Genomic DNA, 12,973 nt, shown 5'->3' on the forward strand with positions numbered 1-12,973 from the left:
GACAATATTATTCAGCAAATACCATTGCAATAATCTCTCTAGTGATTAATCAATATAGTCTCAGTGCAAGGAAAAGCTGTTTTCTTTCTTTTGTACTTTTGCAATACATAAACATGACAGTAAATGCCTGGACAATGGAACTTGGGTTATCAATGAAGACAAAAAAGAACACCATGATAGTTTCTTCTTTATTCATTATTGGGATGTGGGCATCATTTGCTAGGCCAGCATTCATTGCTCTTCCTTGTGATTAAGAATTACATTGCTGTAAGTCTGGAGTTGCATGTAGATCAGACCAAGAAGTGATGTGGATTTACTTCCCTAAAAGACATTAATGAACGTAGTGTTTTAAAACAACTGATGGTGACTATATGGTTGTCATTGGATTAAGTCAATAAGAAATAAAATAAGAAGCTCAAATTGCACTCAGTGGTACAGGGATTTGCACCTATGTAACCAGAATATTAGCCTACGTTTTGGATTACAAGGCCAGTGACATTACCACTGCCAATGCTACCCCCTACCCCCAGAAATAGATTTTTCCATTGTCCAGCTATCTACTCTGAGAGACCTGCTAAATAATCTTCAATAAAGTTAATCCTATGGTATGAAATATTTGAAAAGGATAATGACCCATCCTTAATGAGGTGCAAGAATTTACTGGTCAGTCAGTGAGTTTAGCCGGTATTCATTGAGGGGCCTTCTTATGGTGCAGAGGCTTGCCAGTTTTTTTTTTAATTAACTTATTTTTCTAATCAGTCTGTTCAGAGATGTTATTACATGCCTCTGTAGCAGTAGAAAGTGAGAACTGCAAAAGCTGGAGAGGCATAATTGAAAATGTGGCACTGGAAAAACACAGCAGATCAGGCAGCATCCACTGAGCAGGAGAGTCCATGTTTCAGTGCCTGAAAAGTCGACTGTCCTGCTCCATGAATGCTACCTGACCTGCTGTGCTTTTCTAGCGCCACACTTTTCGACTGGGCCTCTGTAGCAGTTGGGACTTGACCCCAGGCCTCCCTGTTCAGGGTAGGGACTCTATCTCTGTGCCACAAGATGTCCCTTCTGAATAGGTTGAATAGAAAAATAGGTTTCACAAACAAGGCAGTGTCGAACTTTATCCCAACACAGATGAGTTAGCTAATTTGAACTGGATTGCAATAAGGGCGTTGCTATTGACTTTGGGCACAGTATTTAACAGAGGAGAAAATTCTCCAGGCTTTCTTAATGATTATTAATTAACCTGTGGTAGCTGTGTGGTCAGAAGCATACTGTGTGGCATCCAAGTGTTTGAATAACCTGTTGACTATTATTCCCTGGGCAAGTGCAAGAAAAATGACCACATGGGCTAGATTTTAGAGTATGAACTAGCAGTGAAAGATGTTAGCTAAACCTTATCAGCTCTACCCAATGTTATCGTCTGTTTTATTGAACTGCTTAGTCTAGCCAAGATGAGCACTTTCATGCACAATTTATTGATTTTAGCAATGTTATTTTAATAGACAGATTTCACTGGGATGGAAGAAAAAAAGATGTTAATTTCTCTCTTTCCACCTAACTCCATGAATAGTGTACAAAACTCAACAATGTAAAATCAATAAATTTGTAATGCAATATGGATATTCTATTTTGTCTCAAACTGTTGAAACACATTTTGATCAAAATCAGATTTAGGTTAGAGTTGTTTGAGCTATAAAATAATTGAATTGGAGTCAAACTGCATTGTTAACAGTTTTATGGAATCATCTGAAAAGTGTCTTCTATGATCTTACAATTTTATTTCTTTTTTATTCCAGTGATTTGAATGATTTGCTACTAGGCACTAATTTCGGTGCAAGCAAAGTCTTTCGTAACTAGATGCCCAAAAGAATGGCTTCATAACAAGAGAATACTTAAGAATTTGCTTGTAAGGACATGAAAGCAAACACATGTTTTATTATAGCACTAGCCATGCATTAGTCACCTCTCAGTCCTACAGGAGATAGTTCATGTATTTTTAGCAAACCTTTACTTTTCTGGTCAAAATGGAGAAAAGGGTATTTCAAATTGTGTCGGTGTTTAGATTTTTGGAAATATGTACTGAGTTTTTTTTTTCTTCCGAAATAAAATGTTGCATTTTGTAGCTTCATACTAACTCTTACCTGAAGGTAACAATTTTATCATTCTACGAACTTGTGGATTAGAAGGTGCACATTTAGGGCATTATAAATCACCTCACTCAGGGCTGAGGATCGTACTCCTGACCTTGAACTATTGGCCTTTGCTTGAAAATGCGCTTGTGTGGGAGTTGCGGAGGTATGAGCCAGATTGGACTTGACAGATGTACTCCATGGTTGACTAGCTTGATGTCGCTCATTGTCCAGCCTTGCTCATAAAGCCTTGGAGAAAGTACCAGATGGCTCCTGCATCACCCATTCATTTCAAAAAAACTCTAATGTTAAATTTTCCATTCCTTAATTGATTTAATTGAGACTGGAAATGTTTCTTCTATCATTGTTAGGTTGTGCCTGTAAAATATCTGTTTCAGCTGATTCATTACAGTCAGTACTGTGCAGTTTTAAAAATGCAATTATATGAGCCAGACACACAATGATATCACTCCAAGAGCCTTGTTTGTGTAATATCTTCAATGATGTGAACAATTTTGCTTTCTTATTTCTGTGAATTAAACATGTTGCTACTAAAAAACTAATAATATTGAATGTAAGTCTTTCTTAATTAGATGTAAAACAAGAATTACTTCATAACCTTAGAAGCATTCAGAGGTGGGAATCTGTGTCTTGTTCACATAGAGTGGCTTCCTAAGGATAGCTGATGTTGGGTCAATCTATTATTCAAGCATCCATAACGATCATCTAAAATAGACAAAAACCCCTTTGTATATGAGGCTCAAATATAAGGTCTCATGTAAACCAAATTACTTCTCTGCTTGCCTCTGTTACATTATTATTTTCTCTTTTTTTAATTTTTAGTACTTTTAATGATGCTTATGTAACATCTCCCTCTCTTTTTAAAAAAAAAACTGCTTTTGTGTACTGAGTACAAATCTGAACCTCTTGGTAGATTAGCTTTCTGTAACCTAAAACTGTTATATTTACTTTAGTATCATTCTTCACAAGTCTGTCTGAAAAGTGTTGTGAATAAAGAATGCGAAGGAGAAAAAATGTCACGTTACATACATTTTTGTCCCAAAATTACTCCTTGCCAAGCAGTAACACAAAACCCACCATCTCAATATATCTGGAGGCAAACTTAACAATCAAACAATCTGGTGTTAAAAATCACCAGTTATCTTAATAATTTCAAAGATAAAGCAATATGTATTGACTATTGGTTCATAAACTTAATTAGTAGATCTTCAAAAGGTCGTGTGAAGCTGCACTGAGCCCAGCAACTTACCTATAGTTCAGAAGCAGACCCACAATGGGAGGCTCAAAGATTCTTCGTCCCTTTGCATCATTCTAGCCACATGTTTTTCTTTTTGCTTCCATTCCAAATTGAAATTTGATTAACATTCTTTTGAGACAGGAAATTAGGTTTCATGCTTTTATATTTGGTTAATCTTGCAGTTTTTATCATCAGAGTGAATGATGGATTGGCTTTCTTGGTTAACATTGCTAAATTTTTCCCCCTTGTCCTGTCCTGTTGACTCAAATATTTATGTATTCATGATCCTATTGCTTTGATGCAGTTGTAAATTTTACAATATAAACAAATTGAAGTATACATCTTCCTCTCAGTAATATGAAAATGTCATTAAGGTATTGTCGCCTTGCAAAGGTAGACCATCCTAGTAACAGTTGTATGAGCAGATAAAAACAGTATTCAATGCTGAAGCCATGTTGGTTGTTTGACTCTAAAATTATTACTTTCCTTGTTTTGAGATTCATATTTCATCACCAAAATTGAATCGACCGAGCAATGAATTATTTTAAATTGTTCAATGCCATAAAACCGGTTCTACTAGATGCTTTTACATAATGCAAATATTTGTGAAGGATAATGTATAAACTATTCAGTAACTGTAGTGCTGCAATTGTTTTATTCAGTTAGTGTTCTTTGTGCGTTTAACATAGCATTTGCCTCTTTTTAGAAGTAGTGTATGCTGTTTTGTTGGAAATGGTCTGGGCCTGACTACAATGCTTTTTTTAAAACAAGTCAGTGGAAAAATCATGTCCTTGCACACCTGCTTTCTGTAACCAAGCAGCTGATCAGCAGAGCTAGAGTCAACATCCTGAGCATCAATCAAAATCAAACACTGAAAAATGCAAAGTAAGATCTACCAGTTTGTTTGTATTTTAATGCGAACTTGATCTAGAGATGCTGGAGTCAGTCAAGCAGAGCAAATATATGATAACATTTTAACATCTTTTCCAAATATTCAGTCCAAAGTGATGTTGCCATAAGTTATATTAATAGTTTCTAAGAAGATTCCCAAGTTTGTCTAAAGATGGGGAACTATTCCAGGATTTAAGAGCTCTCGCGAAAGACTACAAGAGGGGCTTAATTTTGAGAAATCCTTTGTGATAGAATCATTAAAGTGAGTAGAAGAGTTTTATGTGAAATGATTGATTAGAATGAACCTATATGACTTTAGAAAAATGAAGAGGGTAGACACTGAGGCTGTTTTTCCTGTCAAACAAATCTAAAATAAGGGGTCAAACAAGAGCAAAATACTGCAGATGCTGAAAATCTGACATAAAAACAGAAAATGCTGGATGTATTGTAGCAGCTTTGAAAATCGGAACAGTTAAAGTTTCAAGTCCAAAGATTCCTGTTTAGAACTCAAATTGAGGTAGAATGCAACCCATGCTTTGACAAGGGCTGTGCTGGAGCCGAGTATGCAGCTGCTGAATATGTTATTCGACTGTTTGGTCTGGTCTTTGGAGGTTAGGAGTCACTCTTCAGTATGGACTGAAGTGTGTCATATCATCCTGGTATAGGCAGGCAATGAAGTGTTGTGCTGGATATTTAAAACTGGAGGAGTTTTCTTCTGAGGAAGATATTGGGGCAGAAGTTCCCCTTGACCATAAATTCTCAGCTGTGTGTAGTGCTACAAGTCAGTCAAGATCTGACTGACAACCCCCCTCATCAGTATATGGGAGCTGATTGGAGTAGACCATTATACAATGGAAAATAGTCATTGTTCATAATGCCAGCACTTAATTTGCAACCACAATGCAAACTAATATATCTCTCTTCTGTTTCTGTTCCTTTTAGTGGATATAAGTAAAAACTTGTGTTTGGAATTTGCCCAATTACTGACTGTGATATTTCCTTACTGGACAATGACAAGATATGGGTCTCCAGTGGGCACTGGGGACAGATTAACGGTGACCTACTGAGGGCTTTTAGATAGGATGAAGCTAAGGACAGGTAAAGTATAGTCTGAGCTGTAACAGGGATTCAGCTGAGAGAATGGGTTTGAGAGTATGAGGGAGTATCAGCCATGTGCCATGAGCAGCATGGATTTGTGAGGGCTCTACCATTACATTGACAGTGAAGTGCAACAGCCAGTTTCCAACATTTGTTCAGGTATATGGTCACCTGTAAAGATGGTGGAGGCACAAGAGATTATGGTCTTTTTGGCAGATATCCTCTGAGTGGCAACTTATGCCAGGAATAGTACATGGTAAGATGCTCTCCAGCCACCCATGGCCCCTTGTAGCTTACATGCCAAATTAAGTCAACCCTTGTCCCCTCACCCACCATCAGCATTGATAATGATCCACCAATAGCAAAACTCAGTAGCTATACTAAGATGAAGGGCATAAAATCAGTAATAGATATTTATATTTTAATTTTGTTACAGTAATTACATTTGTAAAAGTTCATTCAAAACACTTAAATCCCTTAAAATACTTTATTCATACAAAAAGACTTATACTCAAGCCCTCCGTTTCTTCCCCTCACACCATCCCAACCAGTACCCTTCCAATGACACCCTCATCCGCCTGGCTGAACTGGTTCTCACCCTTAATAACTTCTCCTTCCAATCCCCCCTTCTTTCTCTGATCTGCATCTCCATCTCCGGTGACGGACTAACCACAGACATCTACTACAAGCCCACCGACTCCCATAGCTACCTAGAGTGCACCTCCTCCCACCCTGCCTCCTGTAAAAACGCCAGCCCTTATTCCACCTTAGAAATCCCAGGTGGTCTCCTCCTTCCAAGATTGGAATTTCCCTTCCCATGTAGTCGACAATGCCCTCCAGTGCATCTCCTCCACTTCTCACACCTCCGCCCTTGAACCCCACCCCTCCCAATGCATCAAGGACAGAACCCATTGGTCCTCACCTTCCACCCCACCAATGCCACCTACATCGGACCCTACCACCAGAGAGATATCTCTGTCCCCACCCCATCAGCATTCTGGAGAGTGCATTTCCTCCGTGACTCCCTCATCAGATCCACATCCCCACTCACCCTCACCCCACTCCCGGCACCTTCCTCTGCCACCGCAGGAAGTGAAAAACCCGCACCCACACCTTCCCCCTCACCTCCGTCCAAGGCCCCAAAGGATCCTTCCACATCCGATGGAAATTTATCTGTACCTCCATTAATGTCATCTACTGCGTCCGTTGCACCTGATGTGGTCTGTTGTATATTGGGGTGACAGGATGCCAACTTACAGATCATTTCAGAGAATAACACTGGGATACCCATACCAACCAACCCCACCGCCCTGTAACTGAACACTTCAACTCCCCCTCCCACTCTGCCAAAGACATGCAGGTCCTGGGCCTCCTCCATCACAAAACCCTTACCACCTGACACCTGGAGAAAGAACACCTCATATTCTGACTTGAGATCCTGCAACCACACTGGATCAACATGGATTTCATCCATTTCCTCATTTCCCCTCTTTCCCCCCCCCCCCCCCCCATAGCCTCCAACTTGGCACCACCCTCTTTGAACTGTCCATCACCTTTTCCATCCATCCGCTCCACCTCACCTCCGACTTATCACCTCCCCCACCCCATCTTCATCTACCTATCGCATTCTCAGCTACCTTCCCACCTCCACCCCCAACTTATCAGCTATGGTTGAGTGGCTGGGCAGACTTGAATGTCCTAATTTCAGCTCCTATGTCTTATGGTCCAAGCAGCCTGAATGGGTAGTGTCAAGGTCCCACAGAATCCGGATTTTTTTTTTAGTTTTAGCCTTCAGTGTAGTTGCTAGGATCTTGAATCTGAATATGGAAGCTGTTATTCTTCTCTCTGTTGCAGCTAAAAGCTGGGGTTCGCTTCCTGTTTCTAGAATTGCGTGTGAGACAATCTATTTTACTGAATTTGCAATTGCTAAGGGTGTTTATGGGATGTTATTATATTGAAACAGTTAATTAGTTGTTAATATATCTGTTATTTTGTTAAAATATTTGAATAGAGTTAAAATTAAGCCAATTATTTTCTTTATTCATTCACTTCTTATTTTGTCTGTATTTTAGTTAAAGTGTGTTTTGTTTCAAGTCTAGCAGTTCGACTAATTGAGTTGCATCTGGAACACAGCACTTTACACTTATCCTTAAAATTAAAAATATGAAAGTGTCTAGACTATCTTTTTAATATATTTTGAGGGGGTTTGGTCTGGTTCAAAACATTAGGGAAATGTCAACAAACACTTATAATAACTGCTGGAAAAGCAAACATTTCGATCCTCGTAGACACTGCCAGCCTTATATTTTTAATTTTCAAAGGAAAGGTGAATTGAATAATTTCACGACTTGACAGTTTCACAATTCTTCTCTTCATGGGAATTTACACCATCTCTTTAAAAAACTGTGACTTTCCTACAGTATGGATTCGAACCCTTGCAATAGCAAAACTGGGTAGGCAAGCAGGAGCCTGGAAGAACACAGCAAGCCAGGGAACATCGGGAGGTGGAGAAGTCAGCATTTCAGGTGTAACCCTTCTTCAGGGTTCTAAAGAGGGATTACATCCAAAATGTTAACTTCTCCACTTCTGATGCTGCCCGGCTTGCTGTGTTCTTCCAGCCTCCTGCTTGTCTACCTTGAATTCCAGTATCTACAGTTTTTTTGTCTAGAACTAGGTCAGTTTGAACTTAGAGTTCAAATGTCCCTGTAGAGTTTAGGTTTCTCCCATATGATTCGCACTCAACACCTTGCCTCCACCAATGAAATATGTTGGAAATGAGAGCTAACATACTTCATTGGTGGGGGATGTCAGAGCCTCACCTACATAGTTTTTAGAAAGTTTATCAAGTCTCCCTGACAAAAATCTCACCCACAATGTCAGAATGAGAGGTCAGCCATATGGAAAATTCCTCAAAGGGTTACTGGAACTATGGATGCAAAGTCATTGAGCACATTCAAGATGGAGAGTAGTAGACTTTTCGATACCAAAGACTACATGAATGATGGGGTAGGGAAAATGGAGATGATATAAGATCAACCATAGTCTGTTGAAAGGAGATCAAATATAGCTGTATGGTTCATTTTGCTCCTACTTCTTGTGCTTTGATGAATTATTAGTAAAAATTAATGTTCCTCACAATATCATTTGTGGATTCTAATTATAAGACTGGTCTCTTTAAGTTTGTGACCATCATTTTGACCGTCGCCCATAGTTGTGGTATTTACTGGTGCTGGTAGTTAATAATTAATCATAAACAGCAATGGTATTCCTATTACATCAAGGAGAATTTGGAAACAAATATGAAGAGGTTGAGTATGCGTTGAGATGGTGGAAGTGTTCAAATGAATAAAACAATCCAAAGAGCTGGATGAATAGTTTTAAGCCAGATTTCTATTCACTAGAATTGAGAATTAGTCTCTAAATCTTCCTGATGGCCTCTGAAACCATTAGAAATCTTCTGCTCCAACCAGTGCTAAGTGTTTTAAGTATCCAGCTTCAGGATTTCAAATTGTTAGTTGCGAGTATTCAATTATCCAACAATCAATAAAATAGATACACACTGCTGCTTGTAGGACATTGTTGTGCATGCATCACTGGCAGTGCTTCCTTCAGTATGACAGTGAAAATAGAGGAAGGCAGATTGAGTTGTATTTAAGTAGATGGTGTCCTACTGTATTTCCCTCCAACATTACTCCTCTGCACACTCCCCAGAAGATCCTGTGAACAGCCTAAGGTAAAAGTAAAAGTCTCCACCAAATGAGGGAGATGCGCCAACTAATACATCCAAAGATTTTTTTTTCTCTTGAGATGTGGGTATTGCTGGCTGGGCTGGTATTTATGCAATAGAATAGGGCACAGAAACAGGTCCTTTGGCTCCCAAAGCCTGCACCAATTTGTAATCCTTATTTTGACACACTACTTATTGCCCATTTGTGGTATCTATCCCTCTGTTTGCCTCATGTTCATGTGTCTATCAAGAGACACCTCAAACATTGCTAACCTGTCTGCTGCTACCGCCTCCACTGGCAGTGCATTCCGTGCACCCACCACTCTCTGGGTGAAAACTTTTCCCAGCATTTCTCTCCTGAACTTCCCCCTCTCACCTTGTTGACATTTCCACCCTGGGGAAAAAGCCTCTGACTATCCACCTTATCTATGCCTCTCGTAACTTTGTAGATCTCTACCAGGTCGTCCCACCCTCAGCTTCCATCTTTCCAATGAAAACAATCAGAGTTTCTCCAACCTCTCCTCATAATTAAAACTATCCACATCAGGCAACAGCCTGGTAAATCTTCTCTACATCCTCTGGTAGTGAGGTGACCAGAATTGCAGGCAATATTCCAAATGTGGCCTAACTAAAGTTTTTTACGGTTGTAACATGACTTGCCAACTTTTATATTCAAAGCCCAAGCTGATGAAGGCAAATATGCTGTATTCCTTCTTGACCAACTTATCCATCTGTGTTGCCACTTTCAGGGATCTGTGGACCTGTGTGCCCAGATCCCTCTATGTCAAAGCTCCTAAAGGCTCTACCATTTATTTTATAATTTGCACCTGAATGTGATCTTCCAAAATGCATCACCTTGCATTTGTCTGTATTAAACTCCAAGTGCCATTTCTCTGCCCAAGTCTCCAAACTATCTATATCCTACTGTATCTTTTGACAATCTTCCGCACGATCTGCAACTCCATCAATTTTAGTGTCATCCACAAACTTGCTAATTAAACCATCTATACTTTCCTCCAAGCAACAAAGGTCCCAGCACAGATCCCTGTGAAACACCACCAGTCACTGATCTTCATTCTGAAAGGCACCCTTCCATCTCTACTCTTTGTCTTCTATAACAAAGCCCATTTTGTATCCATCTAGTCAGCTCACCCCAGACAGACTTTACCTTCTGTACCAGCCTGCCACAAGATACCTTATCAAATGCCTTACTGAAGTTCATGTAGGTAACATCAACATCAAGTTGGTGAGACATGACCTTTCACGCACACACCCATCCTGCCTATCTCTAACAAGTCCAATAACTTCCAAATATGAATAATCCTGTTGCCAATATCTTCTCCAACAGCTTTGCCACTGTTGACAGCAGGCTCACTCACTTGTAATTATTATCTCTGTTTCCCTTTTTAAAAAAGGAAACAACATTGGCCATTTTCCAGTTGTCTGGAACCTCGTGTGAGGTAAAAGACGATGCAAAGGTATCTGTTAAGGCCCCAGCTGTTTACTCCCTTGCCTCTCACAGTATCCTGCCCCTGGAGATTTGTAAACCTTAATGCATTTCAAGACACCCAATATTTCCTCTTTCGTTATGTTGACCTGCCAAAGCGTATTCACACACCTTTCCGTAACCTAAACATCCCTCACATCCTTCTCTTTGGTGAATACTAATGTAAATTACTCATTAAGGATTCCACCCTCTGGCTTCACACATAATCTCCCTCCTTTATTCTTGAACACGCCTATTCTTTCCCAAATTACCCTCCTGCTCCTAAATATATGCATAAAATGCCTTTGAATTCTCCTTAACTCTGCTGGGCAAGGATATTTCATAGCCCCTTTTAGCCCTCCTAACTCCTTCAGAAGATGGTGAAAATACAGAGGAACCTCGATTGTCTGAATACCAATTATCCGAAAATCTGATTATCCGAAGGAGATCTCGAGGTCCCAACAGAAACACTGATCATGTCTTTTTTTTTACAGTAAATAAAAGTGCTGCCGAGAACAGTCCTGGACTGTTGGGAGCTCGGGCACTGTCTGTAAATGACAGATCTCTCTCTCTCTCCCACACTTTCCCTGGAGTTCTACACAGGTGTGTATCCTAAACCCCTCCGCCCCCGCCCCAGATGATCACTCCACCATTGTCCTGTACAGGGCAAAGGTCGAACCTGTCAAAAAGTTGCAGTAAAGTGTGTGTGTATGTATGTGTGTGTGCGTGCACGCGCCCGCACGCAGTATATGGAGTCTCACACTCAAAAAGGCAGTGTAGCAGCTGTCTTGATGTTGGTGTCTGGTCCGGCTGCCCTGGAGAGGGGGCAGGGCAGTGTTGGACGGGGTTCGGGGGGTGGGGGTGGTGTTGGGTGGCAGAACTGGGGGGAAGGGGACGGGGTTGGGGGAGGAGGGCGGCGAAGCTTGCATGCGCTGTGATGCTGCCTTATCTCCTGAACAGGGAGCAGACTTTACAGAAAACTCAAAGCCCCAGAGGAAAGGCATTGAATCAATTAACTGAATAATCAATTATCTGAACGAAATAGTGCACACCCATCTCGTTCAGATAATTGAGGTTCCTTTGTATATAGCTAGGACCACACACCTGGACAATTCCACATAATGCTGTGAAGCTGATGACTGCAATTGCCTATTAGACCGTGATGGTTTCTTGCCAGTATCTCCCAGGAAACCAGCTGGGCCTGCATAAAAATAGTAACTAACATATTTCAAGAGAGCTGCAAAGTTATTGCACAGCAGTAAAACATTATGTAGCTATCATGTCTCTTCACATTGCTAGGTTCCCCAAAGTGCATGCTGCGATAGTTGGCATTATGCAGTACTGTGAAACCTTACTGGTGACTCTCTCAACATGCTTATCAGAAAAGGGGTTCCAGATTGTGTGTGACCAATCCATGTCCAAATGCAACAAAACATGGATAATATCTGAGGCTGACCAGTTGCAAGTAACATTCATACTACCTAAGTGTTAGGGATTGATCTATCTCCAACAAGCGAGAATCTAACCATTGCCCCTTGACATTCAATGTTATTGCCAATGCTCAATCCCCTATTATCAGTATCTTAAGAGTTACCATTGATCAGAAACTGAACTGAATTAGCCATATAAGTACAGTGGCTATTAGAGTAGGTCAGAGGCTTGAAATCTTGAAATAACTCAATTACTAACTCCCCAAAGGCTGTCCACTATCTAACAAGATTCAAGGAGTATGATGGAATACTCCCCAGTTGCTTAGATGTGTGCAACGCTAATAAAGCTTAAGAAGCTTGACACCATCCAAGACAAAGCAGCCCACTTGATTGGCACCACTTCTACTAAACATTCATTCCCTCCACTATCAATGTACAATAGCAGCTGGATGTACCATCAACAAGATGCACAATAAAAATTCACAAAGACTCCATTGACAGTACCTTCCAAATCCACAACCATCTAAAAGGTAAGGGGAGAAGATTATATTGAAACACTATCATCTACTACTTCAACTATAATCTGCCCACCATTCTACTTGGAACAATACAGCAATTCATTCGGTGTTTCTAGGACAAAATTCTAGAAATCCATCCCCACCTTTTGTTGGTGTATCTACACCAAGTGGACTCCCACAGTTCAAGAAGGCAGGTCATCACTGCTTTCTCAAGGAGCTTCAAGGATGCATAGTAAATGGTTGCCCAGCCTAAAAAGCACTGATCCTGTCATGACTCACATGGCAAAGTGCACTGATACTGGAGCTGCGCAGTTCCAGTGACATCACAAAAGAGAAGGATTTAATCAAAATACTTAAAGTCCCCAATTTCCCCATCTGATGGTGAGAAACCACTGAACAAGTTCCTGTACTTGAAAGGATCTACTATTTATTATAAACA

General features: G+C 40.4%; 1 protein-coding gene across 3 annotated transcripts in view; it reads left to right on the plus strand.

Annotated features, from left to right (window-relative positions):
* The window catches only part of LOC140488091 (uncharacterized), a 69,563-nt gene extending 66,402 nt beyond the window's left edge, over positions 1–3,161 (plus strand). For all 3 annotated transcript variants that reach the window (XM_072587831.1, XM_072587832.1, XM_072587830.1), the window contains one exon: positions 1,794–3,161. In XM_072587831.1, the coding sequence (XP_072443932.1) occupies positions 1,794–1,854 (61 nt within the window). In that variant the 3' untranslated portion in view covers positions 1,855–3,161. The remainder of the gene's footprint in view (positions 1–1,793) is intronic.
* Positions 3,162–12,973: the final 9,812 nt, after the last annotated feature.

The sequence above is a fragment of the Chiloscyllium punctatum genome, chromosome 17 (genome assembly GCF_047496795.1).
Source record: "Chiloscyllium punctatum isolate Juve2018m chromosome 17, sChiPun1.3, whole genome shotgun sequence".
Classification (NCBI taxonomy): Eukaryota; Metazoa; Chordata; class Chondrichthyes; order Orectolobiformes; family Hemiscylliidae; genus Chiloscyllium; species Chiloscyllium punctatum.